Source organism: Solea solea, chromosome 5 (assembly GCF_958295425.1).
Source record: "Solea solea chromosome 5, fSolSol10.1, whole genome shotgun sequence".
NCBI lineage: Eukaryota > Metazoa > Chordata > Actinopteri > Pleuronectiformes > Soleidae > Solea > Solea solea.
Genome location: NC_081138.1, coordinates 16,259,822 through 16,275,708, shown reverse-complemented (window position 1 = coordinate 16,275,708; position 15,887 = coordinate 16,259,822). Strand labels below are relative to the sequence as shown.

The following is a 15,887-nucleotide window of genomic DNA, read 5'->3' as shown; positions in this document are numbered from 1 at the left end:
TATGCGCGCGTGAGCGCAGATGAACACACACACACACACACACACACACGTATGTCATTCTTGTGTGTAAACGCACGCCGTTTATGACGCTCAACGTTATTTCCATGTCATCGGCTAATGTATTTTTTATGACATTACGCACATGTCCATCCTCTGCCACGGGAGGAAACTGTCCCTCACACCAAATGACCTATGATCTCCTTCACTCATCAACAATCTCCTGCAAACCTGTGCATTGGCAGCTGCTTTATTGTGACCAGTGGAGTCAGATGTGTCACAGATTATGCAGAGTCAGTGGCACAAAAGCGATATGTTGAGGAGCTGTAAAAAAATAAAATAATAATAATCAAACTTGCAAGTGGTTATGTAGGTGGAGTGGAGAAAAGCAGTGCTGCAGTTTTCAGCAGGCACATCCTTTATCCCCCCCAAGCCTGTTCTCCAGGGCCTAAATACTCCCCTCTTGTCAGGTTTTTTTTTTTTTTTTTTTTTTTACATGAGGAGATTATGGTGATGCTCTTGAGCTCCACTGAGGTCATTTAAAAATTATGTCATCACGTTAGTGGCCGGAGTGTTCTCAAACTGGATGTGCCACATCCCTTGACAGATCAACATGGCCTCCTGTAAACCGCTCTATCCTTAATCTGTGCAGCTGCATGGGCGACCTCATGTGGCTGGTTGAGGTAAAGTAAAAAAATAGGCTGCATGCCTCTGATTTAAAAAAAAAAAGCAACCAAAAAACTTTTGAAAACTACTGAAAAAGCAAAACAAAGCCCCCCCCCCCCACACACACACACACACATTTGACCACTTTTGTTATTAATAACCAGTCTATCATCGTGCTCTACTTCTCTTTGTTTGTTTAGACTGAGTGTGTTTTAGAGCCTGTACTTTTATTCTTCATGGTGCCTTTTTATTTTTACCATTTTATACACTACACCTCCATACCTGTGTTTTGTGCTCCACTGTAGCGCAGGGTCAGTCGGTGCTGGACTGCAGAACAAACTTCCCTCCACTTTACTGCCCTCCCTCCACTTTGTCCAAGGGAGACCACATTTGAAACGTAACTCCACCTGAAACCTGGCATGGGCCAATCGGTTGGGGAAATGTCACCACAGACAGCACACCCTCCTTTTTTCAAAACCAATCAGAGTGGAAGTGTGGCGTTTTGCCTGAGGGGAAAACTTACCCCTGAATGTGTTAATTACGCATCACTTAGCTGTTGCCAATGTGTTCACAACAGCGGACCCTCTTCTGGGCTTCTTTCAGCAACTGCTTTCATTTTTCTGCCAATCTAGTATGGATAGTAGACAACAATGGCTCACCAGGCTGAAAAATGAACTTAGTAACAGTCCTCTGGCATCAAACGTGGCTTTTGGCTTTATCCTCATGGGACTAGAAAAGCTGATGGAACTGGAGTTTGAGTGTCCTTGCAACCCTACGTGGAATGGAGTGTTTTCATCAGCGTTCTTCGTCATTCCTGCCGTCATGGCTTTCACCCTGATGCTGATCATTCAAGGATGTAGATGTGACACGCGGTGCAGGAAAAGCGTCTCCAGTATTGTTCCTGCGGTCGTGTGGCTGATTCTGTTGTTCCTCGATGGCCAATACTTTGCTTGTGCTATGACAGATTGGGAGGGCAGATTTGTACTAGTGGACAAGGCAGCTCCCCAGAAGTGGTGTGAGCCAATCAGTGAGGGCAACGGGACCCCACAAGAACTAATGCTCCGCTCACAGCAGCTGTTTGTCTTTTCTCAGGTGAGTTGAATATTTTGTGCTTTCCCTAAGATTACGTCAAATGAGTGACGTGAGTATACCTGTGATGTCAGGCTGAATCTGCTATGTTGACTGAAAATACACATTTTCTGCTCAGATCTACTTAACAAAGTGTTACTTCATCCTTTGTACCCCAGGGTATTGGCCTAGTCCTCCTCATTTTCATCTGTGTGGGTCTCATAGGGTATGTAGTCAGAGAAGGCTGCCAACAAGAGGTGAACATGCAGGATGACAATGCAGCTGAGCTGAGTGTGCTCAGGATGAGCTCTCTGCAGACCAGGACATCCTGAGAGAGCAAACACCTCACCCGCCCCGCTGATACGGATGCTTTGCAAATAGCCTGAACAGACTATACTGCAACTTTTCATGACGACTGTCGACGCGTTTGGGAGTATTATTCCTCCATGAAAAATAGACACTGGTGATTTTGAATTACGCGGCTGTTTGAGGCTGTGTAAATAACTGAAAACAGTGATTCTTTTGTTTACCTTTGAGTTGTTAGCAAGATTTGTACTTGCACCGGTCTGATATGTGTCACGGTATATTGTTTTTACCTGTATGTAAAGCAGCGGTTTGTAATGCAGTTAACCACAGAATTGATTCCGTGGTCTTATATCGTAATGTATTTGCAGATTCATGCATGTAGTCCGAGTTCATCTGGTTTCAAGAGGGAGTCACCTCCTTATCTCGTCACTGCAGAAGCAGCAATTCGACAACTGTGTCCTAAACTAGGTGACTGTGTTTTTTTTGTCTGGGAGGTACATGGAATCTTAGCGTTACATGCTATGTTCCTTCTCTGGAGTAATTATTTGTAAACAATCTCTCCTACTTAGTAAAAGAAGAAAGACTATTTCTGACTGACAGACTTGTTATTTCTTTTCTCACCACTATTTCCACCACACCACTCTCATGTCCAGTAATTACAACGCTGTAAATATCCAGTATTCCCTTCCAGCACTTCTAAAAGTGACTGATGCACATCCCAGTCGGAAAACAAAACAAAAGCCCTGTATGACTCATATTCCATGGGTTTATATTTGACTATCTATAAAGAAATTGCAAGGCAGCCAGCAGAGACTCCACTCCAGATAGTTTATATTCCCAGCCAAGAAATGCGTTGTCTCAATTTCGAGGGGCTGCATCTTTTTGAAGGCCTCATCTGAAGACGTACTATGTGACCGTGTTGCAGGTTTGTCAGAGATTCCTCCACGTGGCAGATAATTGAATCCTCTGTTTTGTTGCTCCAGCCTTCACAGTTTATAATGGCCATTAAGCGCGAGTCCTTCAAAGGATGTACCTATGAACTGAGACAGCTGTAATCCACCCCCCCCCCCCAAAAAAATCCCAACTATTCTTTTACAGTCTTTATTTTGAACTAAGATAAGTGGCTGCTGATTCCAGCATCTCATTTCGAGTACAGATACAGAACCTAGATACACTGCCGAGACAGACGCACAGACTGAGTCGTATTGATGTTCTTATCTAATTCACAGCAGGGAGAGAATCAGCACCACCTGACCCAAATTATGGGTCAGGTGGGTATGTACATTTTCATTTTGCGACCGTGATTTTTTTTTTAAAGCTATATTGAAATAAGTAATAACTGACAGCTAATATCAGCTTTTTCATTTGGGCAATCTATCAAATCAAACTGTTAGTGTTAGTGTAAACTATAGATTGCCCACATGAAAAAGTTCCAACAATGGTATTGAAAGTCCTCATACATACACAGGTTCAGTCCCCAAGTGATGTTCCTAATGAATTATGTTGAAAAAACGTTCTATCTCTGCTGCAACAAGCAAAAAGCAGGATGTAGACATTTGCATCATGATTTTTATTGTTTTATAAGAAACTAATCCTCACAAAGTTGCAGTCAGGAGAATTTCCTAAAGTGTGATTAACTACATTGTGGAACTAAGTGTTACTAAGTAAGTAGCATCTCTCTAGAAAGTAAATGTATTCCAATAATATTTGATTTTTATTGTTTTGATATTCACAGCAAACCTTGGTAAAATAAAGTATCCACTTTACTCTTGGTAGGTTTATGCCTTTGCTTAAAAAAAAAAAACAAGAATGAAGAGTAAAACATGCTTAAGGACTGTCTGAATTCTCAGGTGAACGGTATTTTTGTCATAAGAGACTGCTTCAATGGACTTTTTTTATTTTGTACTACAGGTCTGTCACAGCCAACACTTGCAGCAGTTTAGTCCTGAATTGTATTTCTTGGTATTAACAACATTGCCAAAGCCCCAGTTAATCCCCATTAAGTGTATAAATTGGGGCAAAACCTGTGTGTTCAGCCTGTGGCAGAGCTTATTCAAGAATCTTGTAAGGCCCTGAGGAGAATGCTGTCTTTATCCTCTCCTCTCCCTGCACTTTGAAACAAAGAGGGGCGTCATCTTCATCTGCAAACATCCACAACTGGGTCTCAACAGACCTTAAACCTTAAACTGGTTTAAGGCATGGCTGCCAGTCTTGTGATTTTTGAAGGACCTGACCTCACTCACATATCTCACTTTATTTTTTCTTCGAAACACAATTCTGAACATAATCACTCTACAACTTTGCTCAAGTTTGAGTGATGTTGTTAACCACTATTTCACAGTTGTTGTTTTTTTAAATTCTTATAATGAAAGCAGTCTAAACAAGACAAATTAAAGCCAATTTCATACCAAAGCCAGAAGAGATATATAGATATATGTAAATTAACCATTTTATTTTTTCATTCAAAACAGAATTTTCAACTTCTCATCAATGTGGAAATACATTTCAATTTACATGATACGTAAAACAAAGAAAGATTGGCAAATCCAAAAGTGTCTAGTGTAACAGAAAAATCTGCAGGACACAAATTAAGGTTTATGCAAGACACACTTTTAAGCACATAAGAACTCATTATAATGCACTGTCACATTTAAATCCATAAAAGTTTGGCTTGAGGAGACATAAAGCAGCAATAGTGCTATGTATTTTGATGCCACCTCTACACAGGGTTACTTATCTCTGTTTGTACACTGATGAAGGAACCTCAACAATCAATGATTGACACTAATGTGAGCCAATAGTAAGAAAAATTAAATCTCTTGTTTAAATTGGTTGTTCATTTGATATATAATCAAACCAAGATTACAACTATATCCACTCATTACAAATGTATTCATCCTATCCCCATCAAATCACACTGCAAATAGTATATTTGTGATTTAACTTTTTAGTTGCTATTTAGATCTTTTAATCACTTTTAAATTTTGCTCTCAGACAGAGTTTAAAACACAAACATCGTATTAAGGCAGCAAAGGTGCCGAGAATGAGCAGCACAACTGCAACCAATAACAACACCACGTCTACAGAGTGGTAGGAATACCAAGGCATTCTGTAGGACTCTGTTCTCAGATGAGCGGCACCTTTGTGTCTCATGACAAACTCTATCCAGAAGATGGCAGTGTCCAGTGGTTGCATTGGTTGATCCCTGTGCAGCCTGGAGAGCCTCTGCATGTTCATCCTGTAGGACGGCTCATTCAAGACCTTCTGAAGACCCTCAAAAAAGATGTCTCCATTCATGGTAAAAAAATCAACTATCTTTCCAGCTCCTCTAATTTCAATTCTTAATAAATTATCACGCTGATCAAAGATTAATGGTAGACCCAGTATTGGAACCCCGTGGTACATTGCCTCTTGAATTCCATTTGTTCCTCCATGAGCCACAAACAGTTTAATCTTCGGGTGTCCCAGGAGGTCATTCTGTGGCATCCAGTCCACTAGTAAAGTGTTGTTGCCCAGAGTGGCTGGTCTTTTACCTTTAAGCCTCCAGATGACTTTCTGAGGTAATTTAGCAAAAGCTGCAGCGATCTCATCAGCTAAATCATGAGGAATCTCTCCAATCAAAGTCCCCAGAGACATGATGATGACTCCATGTTCACCAGAACTCTGTACAAAATCCTCCAGGTGTCCAGGGAGTGGTTTTGCAGGTTTACACTGAAACCCACCCATATAGATAACATTGGGCATGGTGGGACGAGGGAACTCAAACACAAAGTCCACCCTCATCAGCCACAGGTCTGCTGTTTGTAACAGGGAGCCGTAGTCCATATCTGGGCCTAAATATTGTTTGATTATGCCATTATAACATGGTAGGATATATTGCAGTATACAATATTCATTTATGCCGAAAACAATGACGTTGGTAAGTCTCTCAAGAAAGCTCATTTTATCTGAAAACTCAGTCCCTGTCATTGGAATATAAGAAACAGGAGAAGGTGCAATTGCAAAATGACCTTCCCCATGAGTTGTCCACCTGACATTTAACACGAGAGGTAACCTGAGGTAGTGGGCGAGAATGACACCAGTTGGGGCAGCAGGATCTGCCAGGACAAGGTCATAATTGGCATCTTGTAGTGCCTGTACTAAATCTTTGTTTTCAAGAATACCCTCAATCATTTTGGACATTTTCTCATTCATCTCTATGCCTTTCTGCCATTGCTCTATTTCCAGTTCTAAACGTGTCCATCCAGATTTCCCTTCCCTCTGGATTTCCAGTAATTGGGTCACGAATTTGGTCAGAAACTCTTCATCGAATCCAGATTCAGTATCAAGTGTAACTGACGTATAGAACGGGGAGGTTTCCTTGATGTACCAGCTGTCAGATGTTCTCACAACAGACACCTGGTGACCCCTTGAGTGTAGTTCCTCTATTATGACGTTCATGTTCACCCAGTGGCTCCCGTCCATTGGAAACACAAGTACTTTACCACCATGAACTGTTGCTGAACAGGTCAAGCAGAGAATGCTCCAGAACCAGGGCCAATTCATTCTAAAAAAGAGGATGTTTTAATTAATTAAATCTCATTGAATGCAAAGTTGCCCTGTGATGCACTGGCGACCTTAAGCAGTAGAAAATGAATGAATGAAGAATGCAATGTTTTAAATGCATATCTTTTAAGTCAAATTGGTTATTTACCATATCTAGTCTAGTCTATCTTTATCTATTATCCACTTTTAGTAATTTTTAGAAGCACTTGCCAGAATCAAAACCATTCAAAATTGTAGAAAGCATATTTAGACAGAAACTTCTGGAAACAGACAGAAGCTATGGAACTAACATTGTTGTTAATTCTATAGACAAATGATTTAAATATGCTAATGTTACCTTGCTCGTGTTGGTAGCTAGAGCAGTTTTCCCCGTCTTTCTCTTTGTCCTGAGTGCAAAACATGTACTAGTCTCACCAAGGTTCACTCTGGTAGGACTTTGGAACTATATTTATATGTTCATAAATGCCCAGGTGATAAGAAAGTCAAGTGCTTTACATGGTTAAAGGCATAGGACATACCAGCTTTGCTAAATCGCAGAACAGTTATATTGTGGCCTCTTGCATGCAAAGCTTGAAGCATGATTTCCATGTTTATCCAGTGGCTGCCTTCTATGGGAAAGACCACCTCTACACAGGGTTACTTATCTCTGTTTGTGCTCTGATGTAGGAACCTCCTAACCCCACAAGACACCTAACACTCAATGGTTGACACGAATGTAAGAAAAATTAAATCTCTTGTTTAAATTTGTTGTTTATTTGATATATAATCAAACCAAGATTACAACTATATCCACAAATGTATTCATCCTATCCCCATCAAATCACAGTGCAAATAGTACACAAGAATATTTGTGATTTAACTTTTTAGTTGCTATTCAGGTCTTTTATTCACTTTTAATTTTTGCTCTCAGACAGAGTTTAAAACACAAACATCGTATTAAGGCAGCAAAGGTGCCGAGAATGAGCAGCACAACTGCAACCAAGAACAACACCACGTCTACAGAGTGGTAGGAATACCAAGGCATTCTGTAGGACTCTGTTCTCAGATGAGCGGCACCTTTGTGTCTCATGACAAACTCTATCCAGAAGATGGCAGTGTCCAATGGTTGCATTGGTTGATCCCTGTGCAGCCTGGAGAGCCTCTGCATGTTCATCCTGTAGGACGGCTCATTCAGGACCTTCTGAAGACCCTCAAAAAAGATGTCTCCATTCATGGTAGAAAAATCTACTATCTTTCCAGCTCCTCTAATTTCAATTCTTAATAAATTATCACGCTGATCAAAGATTAATGGTAGACCCAGTATTGGAACCCCGTGGTACATTGCCTCTTGAATTCCATTTGTTCCTCCATGAGCCACAAACAGTTTAATCTTTGGGTGTCCCAGGAGGTCATTCTGTGGCATCCAGTCCACTAGTAAAGTGTTGTTGCCCAGAGTGGCTGGTCTTTTACCTTTAAGCCTCCAAATGACTTTCTGAGGTAATTTAGCAAAAGCTGCAGCAATCTCATCAGCTAAATCATGAGGAATCTCTCCAATCAAAGTCCCCAGAGACATGATGATAACTCCATGTTCACCAGAACTCTGTACAAAATCCTCCAGGTGTCCAGGGAGTGGTTTTGCAGGTTTACACTGAAACCCACCCATATAGATAACATTGGGCATGGTGGGACGAGGGAACTCAAACACAAAGTCCACCCTCATCAGCCACAGGTCTGCTGTTTGAAACAGGGAGCCGTAGTCCATATCTGGGCCTAAATATTGTTTGATTATGCCATTATAACATGGTGCGATATATTGCAGTATACAATATTCATTTATGCCGAAAACAATGACGTTGGTAAGTCTCTCAAGAAAGCTCATTTTATCTGAAAACTCAGTCCCTGTCATTGGAATATAAGAAACAGGAGAAGGTGCAATTGCAAAATGACCTTCCCCATGAGTTGTCCACCTGACATTCAACACGAGAGGTAACCTCAGGTAGTGGGCGAGAATGACACCAGTTGGGGCAACAGGATCTGCCAGGACAAGGTCATAATTGGCATCTTGTAGTGCCTGTACTAAATCTTTGTTTTCAAGAATACCCTCAATCATTTTGGAAATTTTCTCATTCATCTCTATGCCTTTCTGCCATTGCTCTATTTGCAGTTCTAAACGTGTCCATCCAGATTTCCCTTCCCTCTGGATTTCCAGTAATTGGGTCACGAATTTGGTCATAAACTCTTCATCGAATCCAGATTCAGTATCAAGTGTAACTGACGTATAGAACGGGGAGGTTTCCTTGATGTACCAGCTGTCAGATGTTCTCACAACAGACACCTGGTGACCCCTTGAGTGTAGTTCCTCTATTATGACGTTCATGTTCACCCAGTGGCTCCCGTCCATTGGAAACACAAGTACTTTACCACCATGAACTGTTGCTGAACAGGTCAAGCAGAGAATGCTCCAGAACCAGGGCCAATTCATTCTCAAAAAGAGGATGTTTTAATTAATTAAATCTCATTGAATGCAAAGTTGCCCTGCGATGCACTGGCGACCTAAAGCAGTAGAAGATGAATGAATGAATGAATGCAATGTTTTAAATGCATATCTTTTAAGTCAAATTGGTTATTTACCATATCTAGTCTATCTTTATCTATTATCCACTTTCAGTCATTTTTAGAAGCACTTGCCAGAATCAAAACCATTCGAAATTGTAGAAAGCATATTTAGAAAGAAACTTCTGGAAACAGACAGAAGCTATGAAACTAACATTGTTGTTAATTCTATAGACAAATGATTCAAATATGCTAATGTTACCTTGCTCGTGTTGGCAGCTAGAGCAGTTTTCCCCGTCTTTCTCTTTGTCCTGAGTGCAAAACATGTACTAGTCTCACCAAGGTTCACTCTGGTAGGACTTTGGAACTACATTTATATGTTCATAAATGCCCAGGTGATAAGAAAGTCAAGTGCTTTACATGGTTAAAGGCACAGTAACATAAAAGGTATTAAAATCATTAAAAACATAAAAGTAAAAGAGTAAAATAGTGACATAATAAAATAGTAAAAAGGTAAAATCTAGGTAGAAGTATCCAGGATTGACTATTCTCATCCTAATGTGAAAGCCAAAGAGAAGAGTTAAAGAGAGAAGAGGCTATTTAACCTGGTACAGTGATGTAACTGCAGTTTTATGTCAATTTCAAATTTGTTAGCACTGTTTCATACAAGGTCAGGACGCCAGTCAAACCTATCAGTTTCTTTTTATTTTACATTTTCCAAACATATTTTACAAACAATATTTACAGTCAACTAAAATAACAGACCAAAAGTTAAACCCTGCACCCTCACTATTAATGTGGTGACCAATTTAATGAATCTTAGTCACCTTTAATTTTCCTCTTCACACATAATCTGAAGCAGAACCTTACCAACCCAGAAAATAATAACAATATAACTAATGCAACTGTTACCAAAAATAATATGACATCTACAGAGTGGTAGGAATACCAGGGCATTCTGTAGGACTCTGTTCTCAGATGAGCGGCACCTTTGTGTCTCATAACAAACTCTATCCAGAAGATGGCACTGTCCAGTGGTTTCATTGGTTGATCCCTGTGCAGACTGGAGAGCCTCTGCATGTTTGTCTTGTAGGATGGCTCATTCAGGACTTCCTGTATGGCAGTCTGAAATGTCTCCCTATCTAATTCAGAAATATCTATAACCATTGCAACACCCCTTGCTCTTAGTCTGGAGAGGTTATCAGCCTGATCTAACACAATGGGAATGCCCACAATTGGAACACCATGATATATAGCTTCATAAATTCCATTTGTTCCTCCGTGACTAACAAATAGTTTAATCTTTGGGTGTCCCAGGAGGTCATTCTGTGGCATCCAGTCCACTAGTAAAGTGTTGTTGCCCAGAGTGGCTGGTCTGTCACCTTTATGCCTCCAGATGACTTTCTGAGGTAATTTAGCAAAAGCTGCAGCGATCTCATCATCTAAGTCATGGGGAAGCTCTCCAATCAACGTCCCCAGAGACATGATGATGACTCCATGTTCACCAGAACTTTGCACAAAATCCTCCAGGTGCTGAGGCAGAGGTTTTGCAGGTCTGCACTGGAACCCACCCATATAGACAACATTAGGCATGGTGGGACGGGGGAACTCAAACACAAAGTCCACCCTCATCAGCCACAGGTCTGCTGCTTGAAACAGGGAGAAGTAGTCTACATCTGGGCCAAAGTAGCGTTTGGACACTGCAGAATAATGCGGTGCAGAAATTTGTCTGTACAGGTGCATCCTCGTGATGTAAAACAACATGTTTCTGACCCTCTCAAAGAAAGTCATTTCATCAGTTAACTCTGAAGGTGGAAGAGGGACATAGGAAAGTGGAGAAGGCGCAATAGCAAAGTGAGCCTCACCGTGAACAGTCCATCGAGCGTTAAACACTAATGGCAGGCCAAGATAGTGAGCTAGCATTACTCCTCCTCCATTGGCGGGGTCTGTCAAAACCACATCATACTTAGCATCTTGAAAGGACTTAATTAATTCCTTATTTTCAAACATGTACATGACCACTTCACACACTTGCTTGTGGAATTCATAGAATCTATCTTTTAAGTTCATGGCTAAAGCCAATTGGGCCCACATGGAGCCCTTGTTTCGTTTAATTTTGATAACTTCCGAGACTAGAAGGCGATAGAAGTCCTCATTAAAACCGGCAGCAATATCCAGCGTGACCGTATTGTAATTAGGAGATGTTTCGCTGATGTACCAGCTGTCTGTGACCCGAATAACAGTCACCGCGTGTCCCCTTGAGTGCAGCTCCTCAACCAGAACCTTCATGTTCACCCAGTGGCTGCCGTCATGTGGAAACACCAGAACGTTCCCACCACGCGCAGCAGGAATAATCGCAGCCAGAAGAGACACGGACAGGGAAATCAGGGACAAAATCATGTTCAAATCCAAAATATCTGAAAGGAGAATAGACATATTTCATTTCATTATTTTGTTATCTAAAAAGCAGACTGCAGTTACGCAAATGTTGTGCTTCTCCATTTGCCTGCACACATGTTTTTTACCCTCACGTGAACTTAGCACTCAGCCAAGACTTGCATGCATTCTATGTTACACCATTATTCTCTCTGGGGAAAAAGGTGTTTATACAGCCATGTTCAATCTGCATAAAACAACGTTCAAGAGCTTCCCTCTAAGAAAACCACAACTGCACTGTGTGCATAAAAGCCTAAATACTTCTTTTCTTGCCAGTCAAATGTGCAGTCCTTCAACAAAGAGTGAGATATACATCACATCTTCATTCCTCTAGAAAGTATAATCTGACAAAACAGATTAGACATTTAATGTCAACAAAGATTGCTTACTCTTTCCTCCAAATCCAAAAGCAGAGTTGGTATATGCCTGAACTTGCGCTGAAAACGTTCTGCCGCTTCTGTCACTCCATTTAACCCAAACAAAACAATGTAGGGCAAGACTTGCAGTCGAACTGGTGACACTAAAAAACACTTCCTGGTTCCTTTGCTCCACCCTCATGGCAGTTACATAAGATCCTTGTCTCCATACCAAGGGCACATGATCCCCGTGGTGCAATGTGGCAGAGCTGCAGCGTCACAGCAACAAGTTTTCTTCTTGTTTTTTGTTCAGGATTTTTCCGCTGTTGGCTTCCATCACGTCACATAACTGACTTTTATGACATTTGAGCAAGTTGTGTGGGTGTTGTGTATAGTGGCAATAAATGTACGGGGGGTTTGCTTTCACTCTTTCAGTGCACAATGTTTTATGTAATGTTATGTGACATGAACAGTGTCACAGCTACTCATAAGAAAGTATGTTTTTTTTTGTTTTTTTTAATGTTTGAGGTTTTATGTGTTTTAACAAATTGCTAACAAATTCAACAGCAATTTCTTTAGAAAAGGGGAAGGGATATACACAAGTATATTCAAGTATATTCACACACAGAGGTTTGTAAATATGTTCTTAGGACGCTGCATTGATATCAAATTATTTGGACAGCCTAAACAAAGCCTCATCAAGAACCTATCTAATCAGAAATAGAGTTTTGATCTTCATTAAGACTACAGGTCAGTATTTTTGAAAAATAAGTGTTACGCAAACCCCTGAGACTAATGAAGTGAAATTGCATTCAGTATTGTATTTGCACTGTCTGGGTAATTAACACAACACTCATTTAATTCAATTCAATTTTATTTTATTTGTATAGCACCGAATCACAATCACATGGCACTGTACATAGACAACATCATCGAGAGCAGAGAAACCCAACAATTCACACAAATCTCAGTAATTGAGGTGAAAGGGAAAATCAGTTACACATGTTACTTAACTATGTATATTCAAGAATATAACATAAAGCAATATTGTTGCTGAAACAAAAACCTTGACAATCTTTTTTTCATGTCTATCTGTTTTTAATTTCTTGTTTCTTGAATAATTACTCTTTTTTCACTTTGGGTTTACACACTGCAGTATATAAACACCTCATCAAGATCAAAACAGTGAAAAGCACAAGTAGGACAGCTCCAGATAGGAACAAAAACACATCCACAGAGTGGTAGGAATACCATGGTAGTCTGTAGGACTGCGCTCTGAGGTGAGGTGCACGCTTGTGTCTCATGACAAACTCTATCCAGAAGATGGCAGTATCCATCGGTTTCATTGGCTTATCCCTGTGCAGCCTGGAGAGTCTCTGCATGTTCGTCCTGTAGGACGGCTCCTTCAGGACTTCCTCAATTGCTTCTAGGAAACTGTCTTTGTTCATTGTGGCTAATCTAAGAGTCTTAGCTGCACCTCTGTCTGTCAGACGGAGCAGGTTGTCATACTGGTCAAAAAATACAGGCAGTCCCACAACTGGGACTCCATGATACATAGCTTCTTGGACTCCGTTCGTTCCTCCATGAGCCACAAATAGTTTAATCTTTGGGTGTCCCAGGAGGTCATTCTGTGGCATCCAGTCCACTAGCAGAGTGTTGTTGCCCAGAGTGGCTGGTCGTTCACCTTTATGCTTCCAGATGACTTTCTGTGGTAATTTAGCAAAAGCTGCAGCGATCTCACTTGTCACGTCAGCAGGAAGTTCACTCACAAAAGTCCCCAGAGACATGATGATGAAGCCATGCTCTCCAGAACTCTGCACAAACTCCTCCAGGTGTTCAGGGAGTGGTTCTGAAGGTTTACATTGAAATCCACCTATATAGACAACATTGGGCATTGTTGGGCGAGGATAATCAAAAATAAAGTCAGTTCTCATCAGCCAGATGTCTGCATTTAGTATTAGCTCGTATAAGCTATTACCAGGCCCAAGATATTTGTCAACTGTCTCCTTATATGCTAGCTCACTCACCACATAGGATTGTGATTGGGTTAGGAGATGTATCAGCATGTTTTTTGCTCTTTGAAAAAAGTTCATTTTATCAGTGTTGCCAGATCCTACAGTAGGAACATACGATAGCGGTGAGGGAGCGATTGCAAACTGAGCGTCTATAGCAAGCAGCCAGCGGACATTATAAACCAAAGGAAGGTTCAAGTATTTAGCTAAAATGGCTCCACTTGCCCAGGCTGGGTCAGTGAGCAAAAGGTCAAATTTGCTGTCCTTTATGGTTCTTATCAGACCTTGGTCATCGATTATTGCTGATACATATCCACTCACTATTTTGTGAATGTCAATGAATGTGCCAATCATTCCTATATTGATGGAGAGAAAGTTAAACCAGGGAAGTGCCCCCTTTTCATATTCAAATACTACGGACAGAACATCTGTGATGACCTCCTGATTTATGCTCTTCTCCACTTGGACATTGATGGTATTGTAATAAGAAGAATTACCCTTGACATACCAGCTTTTGCTAAATTGCAGAACAGTTATATTGTGGCCTCTCGCATGCAAAGCTTGAAGCATGATTTCCATGTTTATCCAGTGGCTGCCTTCTATGGGAAAGACCAAGATGTTTCCAGCTTGACAGACTCCGGGAACGAGGGTGAGCAGGAGCAAGGCACTGCAGCAACAGATCAGCCGCACCTTAAACAACGAGAATGTAAAATTAGGTAACAAGGTTAAAAACACGTCATTACTACTTGAATAAACGTTGATCTAATCTTTAATTTGAATTCCTAACTCTGTTTTACATCAAGCCAAGGTTTTAAATCAGTATGAAGAATTTACATCATCAATCAATACTTGTTCAGGTGAAAGAGCTCTACATAACAGCATGTAATGAAGTTATCATTTATGGCACAAGATTTGCACAAACAATGCAATATAACAATAATAACATTACGTATTAGCCGGCAGACACTGGCCATGATTTTAAGACACAACCCTACACTTTAGTGCACAGTTTGTGGTTGTGGCTTGCGAGGCACTCATATTAGTTGTCAACGCATTTATATTCATTACTGATGTATGCTCAACCACTATTATCTGTGAGAGTCGATCCCACCTGCCTGCCTACCAGCGCATGCTGCATTGATTCCTTATAACACACCACAAACAAGAAAGACAACATATATGAACTACCACAATGGCCCACTTTAGTTGATTCCAGTCTAGAGAATAGGCTGCTTCTATAGTCAAGCATTGTTAAGCACACTTACCATAGTTAGACATCTAGAGTTGGTCCACAAAGGAAATAAAACAAGCTTTATTAAGCTTTATGTAAGCCACAGAGGAGGAGTTTAACCACGGGTCAATACGCACTTTAACCAAGAGACCTTTGGACCCATAAGGGTCGTTTTCACCAAACCTAGTTAGCAGATCAGATTTCACAGGTATGTAGGCTCAATTAACTTGGTTTCACAAAAGCAGTGGTGCAAAAGTTGCCATGGAGATTTATTCTGTGCCGTTATCCTGCTCCAGACCGGGCTAACAGGTTTAATCCTTGTGGCTTTTTCTGTACATTCGACAGTCACTGCTCAAATCAAGCTCCAATTCAAACTATTGTGTTTATCTTTCACTTTTTTCACTTCTTTTTGTTAAGCTGCATTAAAACAGAAATGATTACAAGACAAATTGGAGAAAAGTCCACCTTATTTTAGAATTATGACCATCTGTTCTGCAGCATCTATTCTTCAACATCTAACAATTGTAAATACTGTGTCCAATCTAAAGTTTAAATATATGTAGAACTTTCTAGCAGGCAAAGCTATTTATCTTTCATTCTATTTATCTGTTTATTGTTGTAATTGGTATCAAAGCACCGTTGCCTTTAAGGTGCATTGTCAAAGCCATTTTTTGTTATATATTAACCTTCGTAAATCTATCTATCATCAGAACCTGTACAACTTGTCGGTTTTACAAC

At 40.6% G+C, this 15,887-nt stretch overlaps 5 protein-coding genes across 8 annotated transcripts; 1 reads left to right on the top strand and 4 right to left on the bottom strand.

The window, feature by feature from the left end:
• The first annotated feature begins 1,079 nt into the window (after positions 1-1,079).
• Positions 1,080-3,803, top strand: LOC131459165 (uncharacterized). 2 transcript variants are annotated; one of them, XM_058628650.1, is made up of 2 exons: positions 1,080-1,755; positions 1,957-3,803. In XM_058628650.1, exons 1-2 carry the CDS (start codon positions 1,297-1,299, stop codon positions 1,963-1,965), a joined length of 468 nt encoding a protein of 155 aa, XP_058484633.1. In that variant the 5' UTR covers positions 1,080-1,296; the 3' UTR covers positions 1,966-3,803. The 2 variants fall into 2 exon arrangements, with proteins under 2 accessions (XP_058484633.1, XP_058484632.1); XM_058628649.1 differs by having other exon boundaries at positions 1,081-1,755; positions 1,911-3,803.
• Positions 3,804-4,466: 663 nt separating this feature from the next.
• Positions 4,467-7,226, bottom strand: LOC131459513 (UDP-glucuronosyltransferase 2C1-like). 2 transcript variants are annotated; one of them, XM_058629424.1, is made up of 2 exons: positions 6,920-7,226; positions 4,467-6,653 (listed from the first exon to the last, which is right to left on the bottom strand). In XM_058629424.1, exon 2 carries the CDS (start codon positions 6,580-6,582, stop codon positions 5,005-5,007), a length of 1,578 nt encoding a protein of 525 aa, XP_058485407.1. In that variant the 5' UTR covers positions 6,583-6,653; positions 6,920-7,226; the 3' UTR covers positions 4,467-5,004. The 2 variants fall into 2 exon arrangements, with proteins under 2 accessions (XP_058485407.1, XP_058485406.1); XM_058629423.1 differs by having other exon boundaries at positions 4,467-6,583.
• An 88-nt stretch (positions 7,227-7,314) lies between these two features.
• LOC131459512 (UDP-glucuronosyltransferase 2C1-like) lies at positions 7,315-9,715 on the bottom strand. Of its 2 annotated transcripts, none has more exons than XM_058629421.1 (2): positions 9,377-9,715; positions 7,315-9,114 (listed from the first exon to the last, which is right to left on the bottom strand). In XM_058629421.1, the coding sequence occupies exon 2, from the start codon at positions 9,041-9,043 to the stop codon at positions 7,466-7,468; it is 1,578 nt and encodes a 525-aa protein (XP_058485404.1). In that variant the 5' UTR covers positions 9,044-9,114; positions 9,377-9,715; the 3' UTR covers positions 7,315-7,465. The 2 variants fall into 2 exon arrangements, with proteins under 2 accessions (XP_058485404.1, XP_058485405.1); XM_058629422.1 differs by having other exon boundaries at positions 7,315-9,044.
• Positions 9,716-9,797: 82 nt separating this feature from the next.
• Positions 9,798-12,082, bottom strand: LOC131459511 (UDP-glucuronosyltransferase 2A2-like). Its single transcript, XM_058629420.1, has 2 exons — positions 11,940-12,082; positions 9,798-11,531 (listed from the first exon to the last, which is right to left on the bottom strand). The coding sequence occupies exon 2, from the start codon at positions 11,512-11,514 to the stop codon at positions 9,934-9,936; it is 1,581 nt and encodes a 526-aa protein (XP_058485403.1). The 5' UTR covers positions 11,515-11,531; positions 11,940-12,082; the 3' UTR covers positions 9,798-9,933.
• Positions 12,083-12,762: 680 nt separating this feature from the next.
• LOC131459125 (UDP-glucuronosyltransferase 2C1-like) lies at positions 12,763-15,701 on the bottom strand. The gene is made up of 3 exons (XM_058628580.1): positions 15,615-15,701; positions 15,184-15,196; positions 12,763-14,608 (listed from the first exon to the last, which is right to left on the bottom strand). Exons 1-3 carry the CDS (start codon positions 15,662-15,664, stop codon positions 13,028-13,030), a joined length of 1,644 nt encoding a protein of 547 aa, XP_058484563.1. The 5' UTR covers positions 15,665-15,701; the 3' UTR covers positions 12,763-13,027.
• Between the last annotated feature and the right edge of the window lie 186 nt (positions 15,702-15,887).

What these genes read in the sequence shown, in the direction of transcription:
- LOC131459165 (XM_058628649.1), top strand. Translation starts at nt 1,297, where the DNA reads ATGGATAGTAGACAACAATGGCTCACCAGGCTGAAAAATGAACTTAGT. An exon ending in AGCTGTTTGTCTTTTCTCAG is followed by an intron (nt 1,756 to 1,910) that starts GTGAGTTGAATA and finishes TTTGTACCCCAG; the next exon opens with GGTATTGGCCTAGTCCTCCT.
- LOC131459513 (XM_058629424.1), bottom strand. Translation starts at nt 6,582, where the DNA reads ATGAATTGGCCCTGGTTCTGGAGCATTCTCTGCTTGACCTGTTCAGCA.
- LOC131459512 (XM_058629421.1), bottom strand. Translation starts at nt 9,043, where the DNA reads ATGAATTGGCCCTGGTTCTGGAGCATTCTCTGCTTGACCTGTTCAGCA.
- LOC131459511 (XM_058629420.1), bottom strand. Translation starts at nt 11,514, where the DNA reads ATGATTTTGTCCCTGATTTCCCTGTCCGTGTCTCTTCTGGCTGCGATT.
- LOC131459125 (XM_058628580.1), bottom strand. Translation starts at nt 15,664, where the DNA reads ATGTTGAAGAATAGATGCTGCAGAACAGATGGTCATAATTCTAAAATA.